Source organism: Dermacentor andersoni, chromosome 1 (assembly GCF_023375885.2).
Source record: "Dermacentor andersoni chromosome 1, qqDerAnde1_hic_scaffold, whole genome shotgun sequence".
NCBI classification, from domain to species: Eukaryota; Metazoa; Arthropoda; class Arachnida; order Ixodida; family Ixodidae; genus Dermacentor; species Dermacentor andersoni.
The window spans coordinates 33,159,070-33,184,545 of NC_092814.1; the positions used below are offsets into that span (position 1 = coordinate 33,159,070).

The 25,476-nt window shown below is 44.7% G+C and overlaps 1 protein-coding gene across 1 annotated transcript in view; it reads left to right on the plus strand.

The window, feature by feature from the left end:
* The window catches only part of LOC126546074 (cell adhesion molecule Dscam1-like), a 706,711-nt gene that overhangs the window by 405,422 nt on the left and 275,813 nt on the right, over positions 1–25,476 (plus strand). Inside the window, exon 3 of the mRNA XM_072286086.1 lies at positions 1,867–2,028. Within this exon, the coding sequence (XP_072142187.1) occupies positions 1,867–2,028 (162 nt within the window). The remainder of the gene's footprint in view (positions 1–1,866; positions 2,029–25,476) is intronic.

The window sequence follows — 25,476 nt, forward strand, 5'->3', positions numbered from 1 at the left end:
CCAGGCTTAAACATCTGTAACGCATCCTTAACAGACCGTGACTGAGTACACATGAAAGTGCGGGTAATTGGAAAGCGCCCATTTCTCATTCTTATAATCAGATTGTTGCAAAGCGGCCGAAGAGGCTGGACAAAGACGACCATACTTTTGTCCAGCACCTACGACCTCCTTATATATTTGCATTCCATTGTATGCATAGCCGGCATAAAATAAAATGCTGCAAGCGATGAGCCTGTTATATACGCAATTTATGGATACCAGTGCTGCCATTGTGATGGTTCAAGTTACGTTACTGGCTTCTGTGACCGGTACACGTGGTTCGTTTCTTTGCATGCTTATGTGTTGGTAATATTGAGCCAAGTCCTAGCGTATTGGGACGAGTTATCTGACGATACAGTCATTCCGTTTTGCTCTGCCTGGTTGTACGCGGAACGCCATGTGTGGGACTAATTACCTTGTCTTTCATCGTACTATTGGCATACGTTAACGATACCCTTGCCTCCAGCATCTCCTATACTGTAACTTGTACGTGGTGATGAAAACACCGAACACAAGTCAAGTAAAAAATCTGTCGTGTTTTCTTTCTTTCTTTCTTTCTTTCTTTCTTCCTTTCTTTCTTTTTTTCTTTCTTTCTTTTCTTCTGACAGAGGAAAGAGAAAGCAGTCGGAATGCACTCCTGTGTTATTTATGCCCTAGAACGCGACAACAGCGTACGATAAACATGAATCAGAAAGTCAATCACGTAGTATCCTTCGTGAATGTTCGCTCAACATTCCGAGAATGCGTCGTCCTCAGACAAGCTCTGACAAGCACTTGGCTGCGTATTTGCAGATGTCCTTATGCACTGAAATGTGCTGAAGGCTTCGACTGACGCTCAGCCGGGACTTTCGCCGTTTCTAGTGATGAAGTAGGCAGGGTTGTGCCCCTTTCGGTAGCGTCTGCATCGCGTTGTGCAAGCTCATCGCAAATGCCCAAAAAACGTTGTTATGGGAGTTTCTAACCCGTGCAAGCCTCATTTTCGAGAAAATTAGAGTACCCATGCCACGTTTGGCGACTTTACGAAGAACCCAATCGGAGAATACTGTAACCTCGACCTAAATTTCTTAATCCTTAAAGGCACATTCACACCGAAAGCGGAGCGTCTGAGCCGACAAGCGGATTTTCAAAGCGGCGAGGCTGCGAGCGCCCGCGCCTGTTCAGACCAGCGGCGTTGACCAGCGCACCGCCGGGAAGGCGGGGTGTCGTCGTTTTATACCTTCTTTTGTCCTTGTCTTGTGTTGCGCTGTAACAAACCTTACTATAATCCCAACCAACTGGCCCAACTTGCCGTTTTGACGCTTTTCAAGAACAGAAGCGAAAATCCCAGAGAAAGACATTCGTTTACATTCGTTCACCAGCGCTTCCGCGGCGTCGGGTTCTGATTGGCTGCGGCCAAAGCGGCCAACTTGTCCGCGTGGAAAAATTCGGTCCATGCGCGATCCGGCCAAGCGGCCGCGTATTTTCCGAAAAGCGGAAAATCCGCGGCCGCTTGGTCGGATCCGCTTGTCCGCTTGTCCGCTCCGCCTTCGGTGTGTATGTGCCTTAAGAAAAGCCGATGATACCACTCGCTGCAGTATTGTGCAAGCTGATGGGCGTGCATGCATTATTCAGCACAAAAGGGGTGCCGTTATGTAGGCACTGGGTTCAGCTAACAGCGTTTATCTTCGCTTTCGGAACAGAAAAACAGTCGAGGCTCCTCCAATTACTACGCGCACAGAGGAACACAATCATGTGATAGCGATGCTCGACGTCTTTCTTTGAGTGCTGACGCCTTTCTTTTTGCGTGCTGCTTACACTGGGGGTCCCCCTTTCACTTTGTCGTTACAGTGGTGCGGACCCCACTGGAGGTGTCGGTAACCGACAGCGTGGCCAGCGTTGGGGGCGTGGCCATGCTGCGCTGCCTGGTACCACCGGCGGCGCGGGAGTACGTCTCACTCACCGCATGGGTGTCTGACGACGATGTGACCGTGCTGCCTTCCACCGACGTCTGTGAGTCGCATGTTTACTTCATTTGCGATAACTGACACCAGCTATCTCCGCGGGGTGCATACCCCGACGAAGGGTTCTACAAGGGTGTACCTCTTGTACAGTTATCATTACCGCTTTCTTCTTTGGTAGTGATGGACACAAAACAAGGCAGAAAACATGAAAAAGATCAACCAGATTACTTCAGCGGTGGGTGAAATTTTCCCACAAAAGTGAAACGGCGAAAGGTCTCCACTGCATGCCAGAAATTATCGGCACGCGCCATCGCCCGTGCAGACAGCTGGGGAGGAAATGGTCAATCAGCGTCTTGCTGATTAGTGTTAAATGGCCTAATGTGTCGGCGATGCTGTTAACTAAGCCGAGTGAACAATTCAATGAAATTACGGGTGAAATCGCATGAACGCAGTAGATATTGTTAAGGTATTAAAGGCCCCAGATGAAAGGCTGTACAGTAGAACCACGGCAAAAATTCTGTATCATACTATCGGAGACTCAGATTAAGAATAAGCTTGTAATACAACATGCGAGATGCTACCATGACTTTAAAGCACACCACCACCCCTTATGTTCCTGGCGGCAAAGCCCTTCGCATTTCTACCCGTGTCGAATAGTAAATAATATTCGTCAGTAAAGTGAGTCTCGGAGGATGCCAGAACAATGGTCAAGTGATTCATGGTTGAGAAATATATGTTCATTTCTCTGTTGGATATGTGTTCATTTATTTTCAAGGTTGAGGAAAACGTGTTTTGTTTTCTCTGAAAACTGCATGTTCAGTTAAAAAATCGACGCCTGTTTCATGGCTGGAAAAGCTAAGGTTGGGATGAAAATAGTCGGCAGTTTATATGACTAAAAGGACAACCGAACCAGTCTGCCTTTAAGCTTTATAGTTCCCGTTTGTAACCTTGTTTTCTATTCTTATCTAAATGTTATTTGACTGCCTCTCTTTTCTCCTCCGGAAAATGTTATCATTTATCTGCAATACAGAGCTGAATCGCTTTACAGATATCAATCAACTTTCTCTCACAATCTGTTCTTAAGCTTAATAGAGCCGCTCTTGGACCTACAGGCCTAAGCCAACAGCGTATTTGCTCATTCGAACCATGCAGCTCTGTTCAAGTTACTTCAAAATCATTGCTTCACCGCATTGTTTGTACTTCTGGGGCGGTGCATTCTTTACAGGCAAAGTTTATAAAAGATTGCCAAGGAAAAGTGTTAATTGCAAATAAACAATAGTTTTAGCCATATAACTACACACTAACATTAACAAAAATAACTGTTGCAATAGTGTTTACGCAAAGGCTTTTCCTGGCAGCTCAATTAACACGGGAAAGAAGTACAGAAATGGTCTTGACTCTGATTCGTCCATCTGGTTTCTGACGTCCTCGTGGCTTCTCAAACTTTGTGCAGGTAATCTCGTTAATGTCGGTAATCTTATGCAGGTAGCTCGTTTTATAGTGTAATTAGAGATCAGTTTAGCTATTGAATGTTGCATTCTGACACCAAATTAAAGTTACCATTATTAATGTATTAGGACACAGGGTCACGTAGATTTCAGAATCAGAATCGGTTTTTATTTAGATGATTAGAAAGATTACAAGATGTTAATATACAGAAGGAGTTCCCGAAGTCAAAAACTGCAATGGGACCTCTTTTACAAAGTAAACGTAATGAAACACAAATTATAGCAGTTTTAACAAATCGTTGACATGGAAGAATTACAGATTTTAGTATGAATATCATGACTGAAGAATTACATGTGCATAAATGTCATGAAAAAAGCACTGTAACATAATCTCGTTGACAAATAATAAAGTAACAGCGTAAGTGACGTTACGAACACAGTATAGTTTGCTAACTCGAATGTATACGCAAGGCAAGGACGTCAAACAGAAACCTAATGGTATGACAATGAAAATGAAATGAAGGCACCCTGAAAGAATGGTTGTGAGTATGAACTAGGCATCAGTATTCGACAGAATGTAATTTTTAGTTGTTTCTTGAATTCGGGAATTTTAAGTGCGTTCATATCTAATGGTAGTGTGTTCCAGAATGCGACAGATGAGAAATTGACATTTTGAGTAAAATGAAGATCCTATTTATTGCAAACCTGGCAATATCAAGAAGAAGAAGAAGAATTTTATTTATTCACTCAAGAAAATAAAATCACAGTAACAATTAAGATATACAGAAGGAGGTCCCAAAGCGCAAGGCTGTAGGGGGACCTCCTGTTCTAATTAGAAAGTTCAAAACAAGTTAGGTTACAGCAAATGCAGCAAAGTTTTAAAGTTGTCTACAAATAATTACACATGACAGCAAAGGAACCAAAACATATGATAGTACAAAGAATGGCGTTATGAACAAATAAAAGTAACAAAACAATTCAGGTTAATGCAAATATAGCAAAGAGGTAGAATTGTTAACATGTATTAATGCAAGAAAACAAGTAAACTGAAAACATGGCATAACACTGTATAGAATTACATCATGTACTGAATTAAAAACAAAACAAAACATGGGAAGTGAAATGTAGCCTATGAGGCAGTGTTCTAACAATAACTGACACAAGGAAACAAGTGGACAGATATGATGAAATGTTGGTGAAATGGTGAAATGTGAAATGTTAAAGAGATATAATGTTTTACCCATAATGAAGCAAACAGAACATGTTAAATTACATTACAGCATTTACAAATTAAGTAAATATGAGAATAAATGCTTTTTAAAGCTGCCTATACTGGGAGACAGCTTTATGTCCGTTGGAATACAGTTCCAGTAAGACATCGCTGTGAACGAAGAAGTGAATTTGCCATAATTAGTTCGGATTTTGGGTAATAAGAAGTTGTTAGCTAATGCAAATCGAGTATTATTATGATTAGCAAGTTGTTCAGTGTTAAAGATTATTTGGGGAATGTTTAAGTGAAGGGAATTATAGACAAGGATTGCCATGTTTAATTGAAATAGTTTATGAATTGTGAGAATGCGATGCTCTTGCAAAAGAGCAGATGCACTACATCGAGGTGACTGGAAAGTAATAATGCGGATGGCCTGGTTCTGCACGTATTGTAAAGGAACAAGATGAGAGTTATATATGTTGCCCCAAGTCGCAATGCAGTAATTGAAGTGACTGTGAATAAATGCATGATAAAGAGATAGCAAGGTTGGTAGTCTAAAGTATGGACGTGCTTTTATAAGAATCCGGATACCATATCCAATTTTTTGCTTTAGATGTGAAATATGGGTAGTGTACTTTAAATTAGAATCGAGGACAACCCCCAAAAAACGACAATGACTAGAAGGTTTGATGGGGTAACTATCGATAGCTATGGTTGGAATATTTATTATTTTCTTTTGAGTGGGGTGAAATAGCATGAAGACTGTTTTACTAGGGTTAATTTCTAAAGAGTTGCAACAACACCAGCGAATAATGTTTTCCAAATCGGTATTGAGCTTAGAAGTGAGGCTATTAATATAGGTGTCAGCAGTTAGAATCGTAGTGTCGTCCGCATAGAGATAAGGATCACAATGCGAAAGATGGGCAGTTAAGTCATTAATGTAGATAGTGAAGAGTAATGGGCCTAGTATAGACCCCTGAGGAACTCCCCTATCAATTAATTTGAAGTTATAAAGGTGATTAGAAATACTAACAGCCTGTTGTCTATTAGTTAAATAATCGCGAACAAAAGCCAGCGCCGGTCCTACAACGCCGATTGCGTTTAATTTAGTAATTAAAATGTTACGGAGAATTGAATCAGACGCTTTGGTGGGGTCAATAAACACTGCTCCTGCATATTTACCTTCGTCAATGTGGTGCTTAATTCGATCAGTGAATGAAAGAAGTGCAAGATTAGTAGAGTAACCTGCTCGAAAGCCAAACTGCGTGGTGCAAAGAATGTCAAATTTTGTTAGATACTTAGTTAGACGCTTTTCAAAACATTTCTCTATAATTTTGCTGAACACGGATAATATAGCAATAGGGCGATAGTTAGAAATCAACCCTCTATCACCTTTTTTAAATACAGGTATTATTTTGGCTTTCTTAAGTTTAGATGGAAATACACCGCATTTAAATAAAAGGTTAATTACATAAGAAAATGGGTCAGCAATGATATCAGCAACATATTTTAGGTGCACTGGTTGTATTTCATCGAGACCTGCACTTGTTAGCTTTAGTTGTTGTATGACATTGTATATTTCGTCCGGAATGGTAGGATGTAAAAAAAAAGATTGTGGTTGTCTCTGGGGTGCTGTTATAGGACTGGTAGGAAGGGGCATATTATTATCGGAAAAGAAATTATTAAATTCATTTGCGATGTCTGATGGATTTCGATACGTGGCACTAGAGCTTGAAATCTCACTTATTGGCGAGTCTTTTAAGTTTCTGTTCAAAAAAAGAGTTTATGAGCTTCCACTGTTTAGCGATACCTTCAGCTTCATTAATTTTAATTTCATAGTACTTCTTTTTGGCATCTTTTAACAATTTGTTTAGGACATTTTTGTAGCAAGCATATCGCTTCTGCAATCTGAAGTTAAATGGGCAACGTTTAATTTTCTTGTACATATTCTCTTTCTTGCGCATGCACATTAGCAAAGCATCTGTGAGCCACGGGTTGTGGGGTGCTGGATACTTCTTGTTACATCGAACAAAAGTGGTTGCATCATGGACACATTGCTGTATTACAGATGAAAAGCGTACAAAAGCTAGCTCAGCGTTTGATTCAGATTTTATCGTCGACCAGTCAAAAGAAGAGATGGAATCTATGAATTGAACTTTGTTAAACAAGGACTTTTGGAAAGAACGCTCAGCGCGTGGTGAGGCATGAGACAAGCGACAAAAGATGGGATAGTGGTCTGTAATGTCGAGTGTTGTTACGCCACACTCATCACATGATATGTAGTTAGATAAAATATGGTCAATAAGCGTGCTTGGGCCACCTGTGATACATCTTGTTGGTACTGTAAGCAGCTGTTCGTAACCAAAGCCCGCAAAGCAATTCGAGTATTCAACTGCGTTCTGATTGGATTCATCCAGAAGGTTAATGTTGATATCTCCCATAATAACAACGTTTTTTCTTTCGCAGGATATATTATCTAGGCTTTCGTATAGTGCAGAGCAGAACTCTGAGACTGACGATGATGGCGAGCGATATATGCAAGCTAAGATGGTTTTTTCAGCATCAGTTTGTGTATGTTCGTCATCAATTTCAATCCAAACAGATTCAGTGTTGTCAGCTAGGAGGGAGAGGTCATTCCGACGTTTATATTTTATAGAAGATGATACAAAAATAGCAGAACCACCATGATGGTTTGATTGTCGGTGACAGTACTCTGGTGAGTATTGTGGTAAACAGCATAAGTTTTTATCGTCAGTTGATAGCCACGTCTCAGACACACAGATGAAGAAAAAGTGGTGGCCAAGGGATGCTAGATAAGCATGAATGTCGTCACAATGTTTTCTGAGACTGCGTGCATTAAAGTGGATAGCTGATAAACCTGGGCCTTGAAAAAAAAAAACGTTGAAGACGTTTTGTCGAGTAATACATGTTGTAGTGTTATGAAGTTTAGCCTGCAATAGTTGACTACCAGAGATCAATTAGGTTGCCTGGCTAAACACGGAAAGGTCTGCGTCCTTTGAGATGCGAAATACTCGGCTGTCAGCCGACTTTCTCGTCTTGATGTGGCAATTATCGGTCCACAGATACATCCATCCACATTCCCGCTTTAACTTCAACGCTTTAGCGAACAGCCTTTTATTTTCCAGCGTCAGGTGGTCGTTTACATAAACAGGGCGACTTTGCGATCCACCAAAGCCGAGGTCATTAGTGTTCAGCCTAGCCTTTCGTGCCTTAGCGACGAAATCTTGCTTCTTGGCTCGTGAGCAGAAGCGGGCAATGACATTTTTCTCAGCTGTTCCAACCTTCCCTGGAACTCGATGAACGACATCAATGTCACTATCCGTGATGGGACAATCAATTTTTGCCCCTACAGCTTTTATAATTGCCGCGCAGTCCTCTCCCTGTGTACACGGGATGTTCTTCAATTCAACGTTGTTTAACCTAGAGTACTGCTCAAGTTCCGACACTTTTGCAGTTAAAGTTTCATTCTGTGATTGCAGAGTTTCATTAACAGTTCTTAAGCGCTCATTCTCTGACTTCACTTTCTCGACAAGAGAATTCAGCATTTGGACACTTGAGACCAGGCTATCGATTTCGGCCTTCATTGCATGAACTTCAGGCTGAGTTGATGAAATCTTCTGTTTCGTTTTTTCAACCAGTTTTTCGACTACTTCTTCGAGTTTGCCTTCAGACCAGGCCTCAAGCAGCTGAATTCTCTCACCTAGTTCAGCGACAGTTGGCATCGTAAGATATACAAGGTATCACTCAGACAGGTCAAAACACTGGCAGCAGCAGTTGCGGCAGAAAAAAAAATTTAGAAATTAAAAAAAGAAACACCACCAACCTGCAAAGTAAGGAAACTCGTTTACGCCCGCATTCCACCAGCAGCAAGTGCTGCTGCCAAATGAAACCGGACAGACGCCAGCACCACTTTTTGAAGCCCTGTCCTATCAGCAGACTATCTCAAGGCGATGGTCCGCAGGTGACGTTGGTTACGCACGCGCAGTAGCCACGGATAGACCAGCTTCGTTGAACAGGTCAGAAACGCGCGCTCCAGCGGCGCAGGCAGGACGGGTACGTGACGCCGCTTGGGTGAATGGTTGGGTGAACGTTGGCTGGTCTGCAAAGTAAGGAAACTCGTTTACGCCCGCATTCCACCAGCCGCAAGTGCTGCTGCCAAATGAAACCGGACAGACGCCAGCACCACTTTTTGTAGCCCTGTCCTATCAGCAGACTATCTCAAGGCGATGGTCCGCAGGTGACGTTGGTTACGCACGCGCAGTAGCCACGGATAGACCAGCTTCGTTGAACAGGTCAGAAACGCGCGCTCCAGCGGTGCAGGCAGGACGGGTACGTGACGCCGCTTGGGTGAATGGTTGGGTGAACGTTGGCTGGTCTGCAAAGTAAGGAAACTCGTTTACGCCCGCATTCCACCAGCCGCAAGTGCTGCTGCCAAATCAAACCGGACAGACGCCAGCACCACTTTTTGAAGCCCTGTCCTATCAGCAGACTATCTCAAGGCGATGGTGCGCAGGTGACGTTGGTTACGCACGCGCAGTAGCCACGGATAGACCAGCTTCGTTGAACAGGTCAGAAACGCGCGCTCCAGCGGTGCAGGCAGGACGGGTACGTGACGCCGCTTGGGTGAATGGTTGGGTGAACGTTGGCTGGTCTGCAAAGTAAGGAAACTCGTTTACGCCCGCATTCCACCAGCCGCAAGTGCTGCTGCCAAATCAAACCGGACAGACGCCAGCACCACTTTTTGAAGCCCTGTCCTATCAGCAGACTATCTCAAGGCGATGGTGCGCAGGTGACGTTGGTTACGCACGCGCAGTAGCCACGGATAGACCAGCTTCGTTGAACAGGTCAGAAACGCGCGCTCCAGCGGTGCAGGCAGGACGGGTACGTGACGCCGCTTGGGTGAATGGTTGGGTGAACGTTGGCTGGTCTGCAAAGTAAGGAAACTCGTTTACGCCCGCATTCCACCAGCCGCAAGTGCTGCTGCCAAATGAAACCGGACAGACGCCAGCACCACTTTTTGAAGCCCTGTCCTATCAGCAGACTATCTCAAGGCGATGGTCCGCAGGTGACGTTGGTTACGCACGCGCAGTAGCCACGGATAGACCAGCTTCGTTGAACAGGTCAGAAACGCGCGCTCCAGCGGTGCAGGCAGGACGGGTACGTGACGCCGCTTGGGTGAATGGTTGGGTGAACGTTGGCTGGTCTGCAAAGTAAGGAAACTCGTTTACGCCCGCATTCCACCAGCCGCAAGTGCTGCTGCCAAATCAAACCGGACAGACGCCAGCACCACTTTTTGAAGCCCTGTCCTATCAGCAGACTATCTCAAGGCGATGGTGCGCAGGTGACGTTGGTTACGCACGCGCAGTAGCCACGGATAGACCAGCTTCGTTGAACAGGTCAGAAACGCGCGCTCCAGCGGTGCAGGCAGGACGGGTACGTGACGCCGCTTGGGTGAATGGTTGGGTGAACGTTGGCTGGTCTGCAAAGTAAGGAAACTCGTTTACGCCCGCATTCCACCAGCCGCAAGTGCTGCTGCCAAATCAAACCGGACAGACGCCAGCACCACTTTTTGAAGCCCTGTCCTATCAGCAGACTATCTCAAGGCGATGGTGCGCAGGTGACGTTGGTTACGCACGCGCAGTAGCCACGGATAGACCAGCTTCGTTGAACAGGTCAGAAACGCGCGCTCCAGCGGTGCAGGCAGGACGGGTACGTGACGCCGCTTGGGTGAATGGTTGGGTGAACGTTGGCTGGTCTGCAAAGTAAGGAAACTCGTTTACGCCCGCATTCCACCAGCCGCAAGTGCTGCTGCCAAATGATTAGTATTTATTAGAGAAGATTGTGGTATCAAGCTATCGCATCGTGTGAAATTGATTTGACAGAACAAAAAGGTACCTAGGTTATATTTAAGGAGTTGTGTGACTGAAAGAATGTGATTAGTTTGTAAAACATGTGAGGCTTGTAGTTATATGGGCTAAATGTAATTATCCTAATAGCCTGATTCTGTAGGATTTGCAATGAGTTTAAATGGGTTACGTAAGTGCTTCCACAGCAAGCAAGGCAGTAGTTAATGTGGGAATGAACAAATGTGTTCATATAGGAGGTTAACACATATGAACACAGACACGAACACAGCACGGACAGACCGCCATTGGAATCTGAACCTGGCAACGTTTAACGCTAGAACGTTATCTAGTGAGGCGAGTCTAGCAGTGCTATTGGAGGAATTAGAGGGCAGTAAATGGGATATAATAGGGCTCAGTAAAGTTAGGAGGATGAAAGAAGCATATACATTGCTGAAAAGCGGGCACGTCCTGTGCTACCGGGGCTTAGCGGAGAGACGAGAACTAGGAGTCGGATTCCTGATTAATAAGGACATAGCTGGTAACATACAGGAATTCTATAGCATTAACGAGAGGGTGGCAGATCTTGTGAAACTTAATAAGAGGTACAAATTAAAGGTCATACAGGTCTACGCCCCTACATCCAGTTATGATGACAAGGAAGTCGAAAGCTTCTATGAAGACAACAAAATACACTATACTGATGGGCGAATTCAATACCAGGGTAGGCAAGAACCAGGCTGGAGACAAGTCAGTCAGTCAGATATGGCATAGGCTCTAGGAATAGCAGGGGAGAGTTATTGGCAGTTTGCAGAACAGAATAATATGCGGATAATGAATACCTTCTTCCGCAAGCGGGATAGCCGAAAGTGGACGTGGAGGAGCCCGAACGGCGAGACTAGAAATGAAATAGACTTTATACTCTGCGCTAACCCTGGCATCATACAATATGTGGACGTGCTCGGCAAGGTGCGCTGCAGTGACCATAGGATGGTAAGAACTCGAAATAGCCTAGACTTGAGGAGGGAACGGAAGAAACAGGTACATAAGAAGCCGATCAATGAGTTAGCGGTAAGAGGGAAAATAAAGGAATTCCGGATCAAGCTACAGAACAGGTACTCGGCCTTAGCTCAGGAAGAGGACCTTAGTGTTGAAGATATGAACGACAATCTTAAGGGCATCATTAAGGAATACTGCAATAGAAGTCGGTGGTAACTCCGTTAGACAGGATGCCAGTAAGCTATCGCAGGAGATGAAAGATATGATCAAGAAACGCCAATGTATGAAAGCCTCTAACCCTACAGCTAGAAGAACTGGCAGAACTTTCCAAGTTAATCAACAAGCGTAAGACAGCTGACATAAGGAAGTATAATATGGATAGAATTGAACATGCTCTCAGGAACGGAGGAAGCCTAAAAGCAGTGCAGAATAAACTAGGAATAGGCAAGAATCAGATGTATGCGTTAAAAGACAAAGCCGGCAATATCATTACTAATATGGATGAGATCGTTCAAGTGGCGGAGGAGTTCTATAGAGATGTATACAGTACCAGTGGCACCCACGACGATAATGGAAGAGAGAATAGTCTAGAGGAATTTGAAATCCCACAACGCCGGAAGAAGTAAAGAAGGCCTTGGGAGCTATGCAAAGGGGGAAGGAAGCTGGGGAGGCTCAGGTAACAGCAGATTTGTTGAAGGATAGTGGGCAGATTGTTCTAGAAAAACTGGCCACCCTGTATACGCAATGTCTCATGACTTCGAGCGTACCGGGATCTTGGAAAGAACGTTAACATAGTCCTAATCCATAAGCAAGGTGGCGCCAATGACTTGAAAAATTATAGACCGATCAGCTCACTGTCCGTTGCCTACAAAGTATTTACTAAGGTAATCGCAAATAGAATCAGGAACACATTAGACTTCCGTCAACCAAAGGACCAGGCAGGATTCCGTAAAGGCTACTCAACAATAGACCATATTCATGCTATCAATCAGGTGATAGAGAAATGTGCGGAATATAACCAACCCTTATATATACCTTTCATTGATTACGAGAAATCGCTTAATTCAGTCGAAACCTCAGCAGTATGGAGGCATTACGGAATCAGGGTGTAGACGAGCCGTATGTAAGAATACTGAAAGATATCTATAGTGGCTCCACAGCCACCGTAGTCCTCCATAAAGAAAGCAACAAAATCCCAATAAAGAAAGGCGTCAGGCAGGGAGATACGATTTCTCCAGTGCTATTCACAGCGAGTTTACAGGAGGTATTCAGAGACCTAGATTGGGAAGGATTGAGGATAAGAGTTAATGGACAATACCTTAGTAACTTGCGATTCACTGATGATATTTCCTTGCTAAGTAACTCAGGGGGCCAACTGCAATGCATGCTCACTGACCTGGAGAGGCAAAGTAGAAGGGTGGGTCTAAAAATTAATCTGCAGAAAACTAAAGTAATGTTTAACAGTCTCGGAGGAGAACAGCAGTTTACTATAGGTAGCGAGGCACTGGAAGTGGGAAGGGAATACATCTACTTAGGACAGCTAGTGACTGCGGATCCGGATCATGAGACTGAAATAATCAGAAGAATAAGAATGGGATGCGGTGCGTTTGGCAGGCACTCTCAGATTATGAACAGCAGGTTGCCATTATCCCCCAAGAGAAAAGTGTATAACAGCTGCATCTTACCAGTACTCACGTACGGGGCAGAAACCTGGAGGCTTACGAAAAGGGTTCTACTTAAATTGAGGACGACGCAACGAGCTATGGAAAGAAGAATGATAGGTGTAACGTTAAGGGATAAGAAAAGAGCAGATTGAGTGAGGGAACAAACGCGAGTTAATGACATCTTAGTTGAAATCAAGAAAAAAAATAGACATGGGCAGGACATGTAATGAGGAGGGAAGATAACCGATGGTCATTAAGGCCTACGGACTGGATTCCGAGGGAAGGGAAGCGTAGCAGGGGGCGGCAGAAAGTTAGGTTCGCCGAGGAGATTAAGAAGTTTGCAGCGACAGCATGGCCACAATTAGTACATGACCGGGGTAGTTGGAAAAGTATGAGAGAGGCCTTTGCCCTGCAGTGGGCGTAACCAGGTTGATGATGATGATGATGAATAAATGAAAAGTATAATTATAGTAATATTTGATGGTTAAACATGTTTATTTGATGTAAATATGAAACAAATACTCGTAAACTGTCGTTATAGGTTTGTTCACTGAAAATTGCATAATAATTTGAATTGTTTGTGACTTTTGAACACTTTGCTGTTACGAATAAATGTTGCGGGGCCAGCGGGTTACATAAAGACTCCTTAAAAGGAGTAATAGAGGCCCTAAGTCATTATCTCAATAGAGTCATGCAAAGTCAACTGCAGCGCCCGTCTTCCCTCGCTCAAGTTAGGCACGAAACACTGTAGGTTTAGTCTTGCTCGTGGACGTAGGTTTTCTTTTTTTGGGGGAAATTCTACGTCAACAAAATAAGGAAAGCAGCAAGCAAGCTCGGCTCTCATGCCCTATCTGGGACTAAGAAAGTAAACGTCAAGGTTAGCTACTTCACCTTCTTACTAGAGCATTACGAAAAAAGAAGATGAAACGTTGGCCCTTCCAAGAACCTGTAGTCTATATAGAGTCGTTCCAAGGACCCCATGGAGAAAGACGCCAATTAACTTTCCTTTTGAAGATCAAATGACTTTGACTTATGGGCACCGTATGGGGACCGAAATGAGGCTCTTCAGTGAAAGGACGTGTCGCAGATTAGGCAGACGGCTAAGTGACCGGTCATTCGTGAGAGCACGTAGCTCGAGGTGCCCGAACATGAAGGATGAGGAAGACGACCGCACCACTAGAGGCCTTCACCCCCTCCCCCTGTAGATAGTAGAGGAGTCATAAACACAGGCCTACCGCTTGGGACACCGGGCGGATTGCTAGCTATGCGTTTTATAGAATCAGTTGGGAATAGATTTACGGCATAGGAATAGAAACGGTTTGGAATAGCTTTTGGGTTATACGGCTCCTGATGCCACAATTTATTTCGACTTTAATAAAGTGCCAGCTTGTGTCGCTATCCGTACCACAGCATTTCATGTTCAAATGATGACCGATAAATGAGTTTTCGGTGTAAACAAAAAGATAAGAAAATGTAACGTCCCTATTTGAGATCGTAACCAATGCGATGATTGCGGTGGCGTGTTCACTGCCCTAGCCTTAGCGGACGGATATATTAGCACGCGGTCTTTATTTGAACCACACTGAACCACCAGCGTTATCGTTGTTTTCGAATGCGTCGTTGCCGTGGCCGGTCACTCGCTTTTAATCTCAATGTAACTGTTGCATCTCGCCCCATCTTACGGACATCTCTTACGAGCGTTGCGTTATTGACCAACGTGCGGGTGCCCGCCACTCTTGATAGCGATCAGCACGACAACAACACGACCGTCGCGGAGATGTCAGACGAGTAGGCGAATCTAAGACAGGCTCAAAGAAGTTCTGCGAACACGAGCACTGCGTCTGGTACTTCGTGCTATCTTTGCGTTGGCCTGGAGTACATTAACCACGGCGATCGAAAAGAAAACGCGGGCGCTCACTCCTGACCACGAACATGCCGGATGGGTTCGTAAGAACGGGTGCCCGCCAATGTCGACACTCGGGAGGATGATACCGCGAGAGCACGTCAAAGAACAATAGCTACTGCCCCTGTCCCCTCTCTTCACGTCCAAGCGAGAGCTTCTCTCGTGAAAGAAGCCTGCGAATAAACGCAAAAACTGTCTCGAGTGGCCAGTCGCGCGGCAATTTCGCGTGTGTTTGCGGGCTCCTTTCACGCTCGGATAAACGCTTTTATATAACACGTATCCAGCAACTGAAAGCTGTGTCGGGAGTTTTTCATGTTGCTCTACAATTTTGTCATTGACACTTTTCATCTAACTATAATAGTTGATAAGATGATTAAATAATTAAATCTAATTATCTAATTAGGCGACATCAAAAAGATAATCTGAGTCAAGTGACGGCAAACAACATGATCTTGGTTCTGTGCAGTTACGTGGCATTTGCATGCTTTTAATGTATGGTTCAAATTACGTGGGAAACCCTGTGTGTAAAATATATATATATGTATATTTCGACGTCTATATATAAAATTTTGACGTGTCCACATAGCGAGGCTGATCCAAGTAGCTTTCAAGAGCAAAGCGACTTTAACTCAGCGTGTTATTGCCGAGCGTTAAACCTGTCGAAGGCACACAGCGGGACCATTCATAATTCAGTTAAGCGGATCAGACTGCCCTATAAATGTTTGTGCTTGACAACACAGAGGCAACATGACACAGGCTATCTTACGTGCTCTCAAGTAGAGATGCTTAAACCTGACGCTTTGTGCTAGAGCTTTGTGCTAGATGCCCGTCGCTCATGCTTGTTTCTTTCTTTCTCTTTTTCCACCGTTAGTCGTTTCCGACATCGTGCACTTTCTGTCTTCGCAACTGCGCTTGGTGGATCACGCATACATTGCCGACAAGTCGAGTGAGGCAATTTCTCTCATGTTGACCTATCTTAGAAAGAAATGTGTCGACGATGTCATAGTGCGCTGAAATGAAACCAACTTCGTACCACTGAGCAGGCTGCAAGGCACCCCTCCGGTGCATGTCCACCGCAACATACTGTGTGCAGTTCAGTAGCTTCTAAGTGAGCCCACGGTTAAGTCAGCTGCTCTTCCTCGAGAACCTTACGATCGAGCTCTGTAGAAATGTAAAGGAAAACAGACAGAATTAGTGGGCATACTATGGAAACGTTTCGCTAATCGTCGTCTTAACGAAAACGCTGCCAAAACAGCAGATACATGCATGGTGAAACACAGTATGCAAGATTTTGAAATTGCTCTGTAGCAAACAGGATTCTTAAGTGCGTTCAAAATATTGCCGATGGTGTCGCGAAAAAAGAAAGCTTTAGTGTAGCATTAAACTTCCTTTTGTAGCTTATTGAGATCGAAGTGCCAGTAAGTGTTATTTCGTCGTTTTGCGATCGCCAGCGAGTCATAGGGGATGCACCGTTGGACCAAAGGACCGTGGATATGTATGCCCGAGGACGGCGGAGTATCACATCCTCGTGTATTTTCCACTAGGACTTCTGTGTCGTGTCATTACTTTTTTCTTAGCCTGCTGCCTTTACACCGGGCGCTGAATCGAAATTCTGTGCGATTATTGCTTTATTGCTTTTGCATGGTCGCCTCGTACGCCAAAGTAATGCTTAAAGGGCTCCCGATTACTTGAAACGCTAGTCACGAGCACAAGCAAATTCTGTTGACCTTTTATATTATAGCATTATGATACTTACTATAGCTGTACGTGCTCAGTCGTATACCATACTGGTTCGTACTGCACTTGTGACTTGCGACACGTCGCAGTCGTAGCCTTCATCGCGCGGAGCGTTACGTTGATATGTTGTTAAAAATCGCATTTTTTTAAACTGGTTTGGAGTAATGTCATGAATAGTACTTACCATAGACAAATTGCAAAGGTCTCCCGATAACCGTCTACGCTTCTTGCACAGCTTTATCTGCTCTATCTTTAGAAGATTAGACGTTGCTGCTACTGGATTCCGCCAATTGAGCAAACCTGTTACCACGGATGAAGAAATTGACAGGTGATTATTGCCCATGTAATGACGAGGTTATATTTCTTAGACAATTACGCCCAGGACACGTACTGGGAGCTGACGATTTAGCTATGCAGGAACGAAGTCTACTTAACTTGTTACTATATGCTGCCGACAATCCAAAATGTTGTCATGGACAAAAGTGTGCAGTTAACTGGCGTTTTCGTTACTTCCATGTTTAAAATATTACCACACACCGCAAGTAAACTTGAGGCGCAAAACGTGAGCGCTACAGAAAGAAATAGAATCCTCCTTTGAGAATATAGCGCATCGAAATCAGAGTCTGACACTCTTTTTTGCAAAACTAGATCACCCATGTCTGAGTGACTTAATTTGTATTCGTGATGGAACAGCGCAACGGTCAGAAGGCACGAGAGAGCACACACACAAGCACTGACTCGAAGCTAGACATTTCTTTCAGAAAGAAGATATATAAATCACGAGATGAAGATGACGACGTCACTCTTCATTGTTGAGCAGTTCCAGTCGCTATTTTTAAGCAAGACACAGCAACATTTGCGCCTACACAAGAAGCACAAGATGAAAGAAAAGGTCAACGATTTGATCGCTGCTCAAAGAGGAGAGTGTTCATCAAAGCGAAGAAGTCACTCAGGCAGCTTCATATGCGATAACATCCGAGGGCATCTCCGCGTAAGCAGAGGGGAGCTGCGCACAATCGCAATGATTCCTGAAGCATCCGCACTGGTCCAAGGGCGACCGTCATTTCGCCGTTCGGGCACGCAGAAGCTCCCAACAAGCTGCGGGTTGCTTGAATTCGCAGTGGCCCATACACTCGACACAGCTCTTTGTAAAGGTCGTAGTGCTTGGCCCAATGGCTTAGTTCGCTCCGTTAACTCCGGAGTGTCGAGCCCGAGTGGATAGATGATGAGAAACAACGATGTGAAGCTCTTGGTCGCTGTCGCAGGCATGAACGCCGCGAACAAGGTTCCGAGAGCTAGGTGTGCTGCGACAGAACACTGGTGATGCACTGACGCAGATCGTTCCTTCTGCTGGTAAAGGCGTCGCCCGGCCGTTTTGAGAAACAGGATGCAGGCTTGCAGTTTGTCGTCGGCACTTTCCTCAACGAACGCTGCAGACACGATTCTCGTAACTCGCTGCGTCGAGTCGGTACATTGGGGTAACCCGAGGCGCAGTTGGCTTTAAAAACAGGAACCGCAGTTGCAGCTGTTGGTCGCCATCACTTCAAGTGGCTTCGAAATGTGTAGCGAACGAAATTCCAAACTTGATTCCCATAGCCGTATGCGCTCTAGCAGCACGTTGGCGATGCTCTGACGCAGATAATTTTCGCTGCCGAGGAATCATTTGCCTAGCCGTATTGAAAAGCACAATCAACAGCGGCAGCTGCTGGTCGCCGTTGCTGGAAGAGACATCGACGGACGCCGTGGACAGTATCCCCGCCGCTAGTCGAGCTGCGTCAGCACGTTGGTGATGCGCAGACGGGGCATGTATTCGCCGCCGTGAACACCGGGATAACCCTCGGTGGCTCTGGACAGATCGGTGCATACAGAGACTTAGCGTAGAAGCTCCCGGCCCTCGCGGTTTGTCACCAAGACGCGTCGAACGTTGTTGCGGCTCCACGAAGGCCGGTAGGTCGATCTCAAGACATCGGAGGTCGACTAACCCTGACGATGCGGCACTTGAAGTGCACCCCAGTGAGCTTGAATCCTGGCGACCTTCTTCTCAGACTGGAACGACTTCAGTGGCTGCTGGAAAAATGGCTGTCTTTCCTGCTTTCTTGTCTTCTCTCAACGAGCGCCAACTGCAGGAGGACACGTGCAAAACTTTTTTCTCATCGTGCAACGCCGTCTGTTCGGCTGTGAAGAAATAAAGACAACGAAGAGGATTGCAAATTGCGTATTCTTTACTTTTATGGTCTCTGCATAACCTTTTAGTTAATTTCATGATGATGTACTGAGAAATTTCTTATTGCCTTCGTATCATAAAAATACAAAGGAACAAACAAATCAACGCGCAAACAGTCGAGCAAACAAAAAGTGAATGTGGAGTCTCTGACGTGACACTATACGCGTGCTAGCGAGGCATCGGCCTCATGTGACACACGGTGTACGGGGGTGTCGCGGTGGCACTGTGATGTTGCGGTGTCCTTACGGTGCGCGAGACAGCCATAAATTACCGCCAAGTTAAAGACAGTTATATGGCGCCGATGGCACAGAAAAAGGCAGGAAGCAAAACTCGCGATTCTTCTAGTCAGACTGTTCTCGCGTCGTTGCGAATGCTTTCAACAACTCAAAGTGCGTGAGCATGCAACTTGCGGGTTGTAAAGCGGGTAATACTGCGCTAGCCGTCGCTGTTACTTTTTTACCTTTCGTACGAATCTTAAAATTATGTCACTGTTGCATGAGCATTTAATTGCAGTGGAATATCACCGCCTAAGCAAAACGCCTTTTTTGTTGCTGTCTATTCACTTGTCACTTATTATCTCCTGCCTTGTTCTTGTATTTTTCTTTGTTATTCTTACCCTCTCTTTCGTTGTTAAGTTTATGTACCACGTCATCTTGCAAGAGCAAAAATATATATTAACATTCACTCTCTGTGCTTCCACCTTGGGCCTATATCTCATCCGAGAGGCCATGACACGCGCGCGCAATGCAGGTCTACCGGTGTCACAAAGCAATTATTTAGGGCCACTCAGACGAAAGCCTCAGCTGCTCTAAACAAAAAACTACTCCAATGGCAATTACGCTGCCGACAATGACAACAGGACGTCAGTAAAGCTATACTACAACAGCGGCGGTACAGAGAGAATGCCAAGGCAATGACAACGATGGTGTAGGCTAACGGCAAGGATCACGTCACACGTACGCGGCATGCCGACGGCAGCGCGACTGCTTACAGGTCGTTGACACGAGATGAGATCCGCGTTGCAGACAAGTGGAGTTTTCTAGTGACTTCTTCCTTTGCCATGAATTCGCGATGATTATATACAATAATCATGTATTTCTATCTCCAAACGTTGTGATGGAGGAGGCAAAAAAAAAAAAAGAGCGGTTAACGCTTGTCGAGGTTCCTACTTCCTGTACAGCAGGCAGTGGCAAGAGACTGCACTTGTAGCACCTTTAATCACAGAATAATAAACCAAATACATCAATGAGATGTTATAAACAGGCGCAAAAAACAACAAATGGAACAGCAAATACAGTCACTTGTCAGTAGAGTTCACTGATTAAAATAAAGCTAACGTTGATGGAAAGGAAACAGAAAACCGAAATGCTGGTGGACTGAGGAGATACGCGAAGCGATCCATGAACGAAATAACTCATCACGCCAGCACAGGCAGGCAAAAGTGCAGTTGCCGCAGGATGAACTATGCCGAAAATGGGAAGTATACCAGGAGAAAGAATATATGGTTAAAATACTGCTTCCAGCAGAGAATAAAGGTGAAAGTGACTGTTGCTGTCAGAAGTACGTGAGAAAAAGAAGGCCACATCTAGAATATCTTGGGACCATATTAACTTATTAGGAAGGAAGTCTGGAACAATACAACATATTCTAAACGAAGACGGGAACAAATTGGAAGGGGACGCAGAAATAAATTACATTCGAAAAATAACAGTCCAATCATTCGGAGACAATGACGAGGTGGATTCTGAGATAAAAAGGGCATGAAAGAGAACCAGACAGGAAAAAATGAGGCAGTGCTGAGAAATTTCAATGGGAATAAAGCCGAACAGAAAATGACTGAGCACACAGCCGCAGCGTTAGACTAGGTTTCCGTTAGGCTGATTAAAGAACTTGGACCAAAAAGTAAGGAATCTCTGTTGAAAGCAGTAGAAAAAAATCCTTAGAAGGTAGACGAATACCATACAGTTGGCGACAAAGTAGGCTGAATTTAATTTATAAAGGTTAGGGGGAGAAAGATCGAATTCACTCATATAGACCGTTGACCACTACATCAGAAATATACAGGTTCGCAATGCATGTGATTAAATTAAAGCTGCAAGCATGGGCAGAAAATAACGGCATATTGGGCGAACTTCAGAATGGCTTGAGAATCGGTAGGCGTCTCGATGATAACTTATTTGTCCTTACTCAGTGTATTTAAATATGCAGAGTAGAAAGGAGACCGTTATATGTGGCTTTTTTTTTAGACATTACAGGAGCTTATGACAATGAACCGCAACATTTTGTGGGGTATTCTGGAAGGGGTAGGCTTAGGCGATGATTGTCTACAGCTTTTGAGAGAGCTTTGCCTAGAAAATACCGTTTGCCTTGAAAGGAAAGGGATGAGGAGCGAGGAGAAAGTTGATATCAACAAGGGACTGAGACAGGGGTGCCCTTTATCACCGCTGTTGTTTATTATGTACGTACATGTGTAAGCAACGAACGCCGTCACCACCAGGCCCCGTTCTTCTCAGAAAGCGAGGCGATTGTAAGGAATTGCGGAGACAGTCCCGCAAGGGGCGGTCTGCATGCCTGCAGCCTCGCGCCACCCCCGGTTCGACCCCTTCGCTGACCGGAGGCATCTCCCTCCGCCTCGAACCCGGCGTTTTACGACCCTAGCTATCTGCGGTAGCCTGCGTCGTTGAGAGAGTAAAAATGCGTTTCAAAAAGTAGGGTTGTGTTTCTGTTTGCTCCGCCCGAGTTCGCGAGGCGCCCTTTTTTTGCGTGGGAGCCGCTTGGGGCGAGTGTACGCGGGTCTCTTGCTTCGCGTCGCGCGCTCCTGGTCCCCTGTGGCATATTCGCGGGCCATTGTTGAGCAGAGCGAGTTTCTCTAACCAAGTGACCGGTTAGGTAGCTGAGCCCGTGGTCTAGAACATTTACACATAGTAAGAACGGAAAGGGCGCCAGAAGGAATCAACATTGGGTTTAATCTTTCATGCAAACAGACGGGCCCAATAATAGAGCAGCAGCTCCCAGGCTTGTTTTATGCGGACGACATTGTATTGCTTGCTATCTGGGGAGAGAAATTTGATATTTCTGGATTGAAATTTAGCGTTAGGAATTCAGGTCTTACGGTATTCAATGAAAACAGTGAACAGACAGTGTCAATACAGGGCCAGGATATACCTCGGGTAAAAGAATACAAAGCCTCGTTGTATGGATAAATGACGACAACAGATATATGGAAACACAGGAAAGTAGATGGGACGAGAATTGCGGCCATAGTGAAACACAGAGCTCTATCTGGATAAAATAGGAACGAGATGCTCCAGGGTATGTGGATAGGTGTAATGGTTACAGGGTTTACATTTGGAAATGTGGTTTTGTGCTTGTAGTCAGAGGTGCAATCGCGACTCGATGGCAATCAGAAGTGAGTGGGACTCTTTCTGGGCGAGTTGGTGCATACTTGACATAAATATTGTAACAGCGCAAACACATGCAACCACGAAGTAACAAGGACGAGACACGTCCTTGTCTCGTCCTTGTTACTTTGTGGTTGCATGTGTGTTTGCGCTGTTACAATTTTTATGTCAAGGGTGATATGGGCTGTGCAAGTTTTGAAGTGAGGGAAGCTCAAAACAAGATTGATTTCCAAGAACGACTAAGAGATATGAAAGAAAGTAAATGGGTTACGATCGTGTTCAAGTATTTGAGCAGGAAAAATATTGACTCGCATAGGAGGAAAAGAACTAGAACGCTTACATGAAAGCATGCAACCGGTATGGTAAGCAACATGGCAAAGAAGAACGTTAAAGGCATAATGAGAGAGACTAATCTCCTGAGTAATGTAAGAGAAACCGGCTATCAGTAACTACCTAAGAGGTAAAAACCAAATCAGGAAAAAAAACATTTTATGATAACTCAGAGGGAAGCTCTTTACTTTTCGAAGCAAGATCAGGATGCCTTAGAACACGTACTTATAAAGCTAGGTACACCGCGGAAGAAGAAGCATGTGCTTTGCTGCTGTAAAGCTAGGGAAACAACAAGAACAACAATAACAACAGCAGTAGCAGCTAGGGAAACTATGGAACATGTTTTATTATAAAATGAAGATATCTACCCGGCTGTCGGTTAAGGCTCCGCTGGCGTCGTTGAAGCCCTTGAGTTCACGGATAGCAGCAGGAAAGTAAGCATGTCCGCACTAGAGCTTAGTAAAAGGCGATTGCAGGCTTAGTTGCAGAAAAGTAGGGCGACGGCAAACAACGGAGGCGTACAAAAACAAAGTTCCAAGTAATGGCTCAGAAATTCTGATGCTGGGAACATTTAGTCTGTAAAAAAAGTAATAATATAGGAAAGGCATTCGGCAAAATAACAAAACGAGCATGCTGGCGCAACCTACCGCCCCGTTTCAAAGGGGACGCTCATAACCTCCATCCATCCATCCATGCATACATCACAATAAGTACCAATGTAACACAAAACAAATCAGAATAAAGATATAAATTCTTGGTGGCAGAAAACACCTGGTCAATACAACACAATTCATACTGAAAGGAGCAATATCGGAATATACAACGATGAAAGGTTCATAACATCATCGCCCGAGCACTCCGTAGAGACAGTTAACCAGCGAAGCTGAAACGTGTCGCCCCGGTGTTTATCACTGGATTAATCCCGGCGATTCATTAAATGACGGCTTGGTAGGCTGCCGGATTCTCGGTACGCAGCTGCTGCTTGCGCTCGGCTGCAAGAGCCTGTTCTTTTGCCCGGACTGCAACATCCGCACGGCATAGACGAGCTCGTTCCCGGTTCTGCACGCGGCGTTGCTGATGGAAAGCTGCCTGCTCCTAAGGAGTGTGTATGACGCGTGGCCTACCTATTTCGGAGCCGGAGAGAAACTGCTGTGCGCGCGCTCGGTTGCGACGGAGAGCAACGACGTCACTACTGGCGCAGCTAATCCAACACCACCTAGATAGCACAAGGCCTTTTCACTCCTATCCATGACGTCATGTTACCTTGCGCAACTGTCACAAAATCTAATTGGGATGCTCCCGAGTAGGCAACAGTGATTTTGACGTCAGCACTTTCATCACGCCAGCCATGCCAATGGAAATTTCGGGCCATGCAGGTAGCGTGACGTCACGGATCTGAGTAAACAGGCCTTGTGCTATCTAGGTGGTGTTGGCTAATCGTGCGTCTCTCTTTCTCTCTCTCTTTTTTGTTTTTCGCGCATGCGCATGGGGTTGCCCCGGAGATGTTTTCGGCGTATAGGCGACCGACAGAGGGACGGACGGATGGACGGATAAATCGGCTAGCCATAAGCAGCTTCACTGTAAAAAAAGAAGTCTTAGAGGGCTGGGTTGCTGACATTGCTAATGTCGATATTCCTGGTGGTTAATTTGTTCAGGATCATAGGCAACTGTAATCTGAGTAACTGGGAACCGTAGCCTGCTTTTTCAACTAATAACACCTAGTGTGGTTTGTTACATTGCGGATAGGGAGATTCATGCAATTGCACTGTTGCTAAGCTAGAAATACTATTTAAAATTTTCCTTAAGTCGGTTCTATTGGTGCGTAATAATCCGTGATTCTATAGATTAAACATGGTCATAATTTTATTAATGTAAATGTCCGGCTTCATGCCTTTTTGTACCTTAGTAACAAAAAAATAGCCATTGAATATTTAATGAGATAAGACTCCATGAAAGCGCCTTTTTCAGAACATACCTTCAGAATGAACATATATACAACACAAGGCACATAGCTTACAACAAGGGCAAGATCCGGACAATTTACGGCATGCAAAAGCAAGCGTTTATAGTTGCTGATTTTCTGAATAATCATCACCCTGTTTTACTCACTATGATAAATGAATCACCGTCTATAAGCATTTTCAAAAAAAGTCAACAAGTATTTGTTGTCGCTTCAGTTATGACTGTTCATTCTTTTGTATACAAATTGCATTCAATATTTCTGTTACGTATTTCATGTGCTTTTCATTTTTGTGTATGTATCCACTTTGTGTACCATTCTTACCCTATGTGCTTGAATGTTTTGTGCACTCGGAACGGGTCGGGCAAGGGGACTGACACTTAGTGAGGCATTCATGCCTTTTTGTCAGCCTCGTTGACAGAGATTCTTTGTATTCTTCTGTCAAAATAAACATTCAAACATTCAACATTTTTAATTACCTTTTGATCTGTTTCGCTCCCTGTTCCGGCTGCTCACGTGACTTGATTGTTGTAAAAATTGTTCTGCTTCTAATAAACTTCTGATTTGTAAGTCCAGTGTCTGCATGCCACACCGCGTGTTTTCGTTTCTGTTTTTTTTTTTTTTTTCGCCCGTGTCTCTGTTAGTGCTCTATTGCTTGAGACGTCTTTGTGACATCAAGCAAATATTCCAGGGGAACAACTGAATTTCTGCGTTTCATATGACTGCGCACTAAGGTGCATATTCGATCATCCTCAAT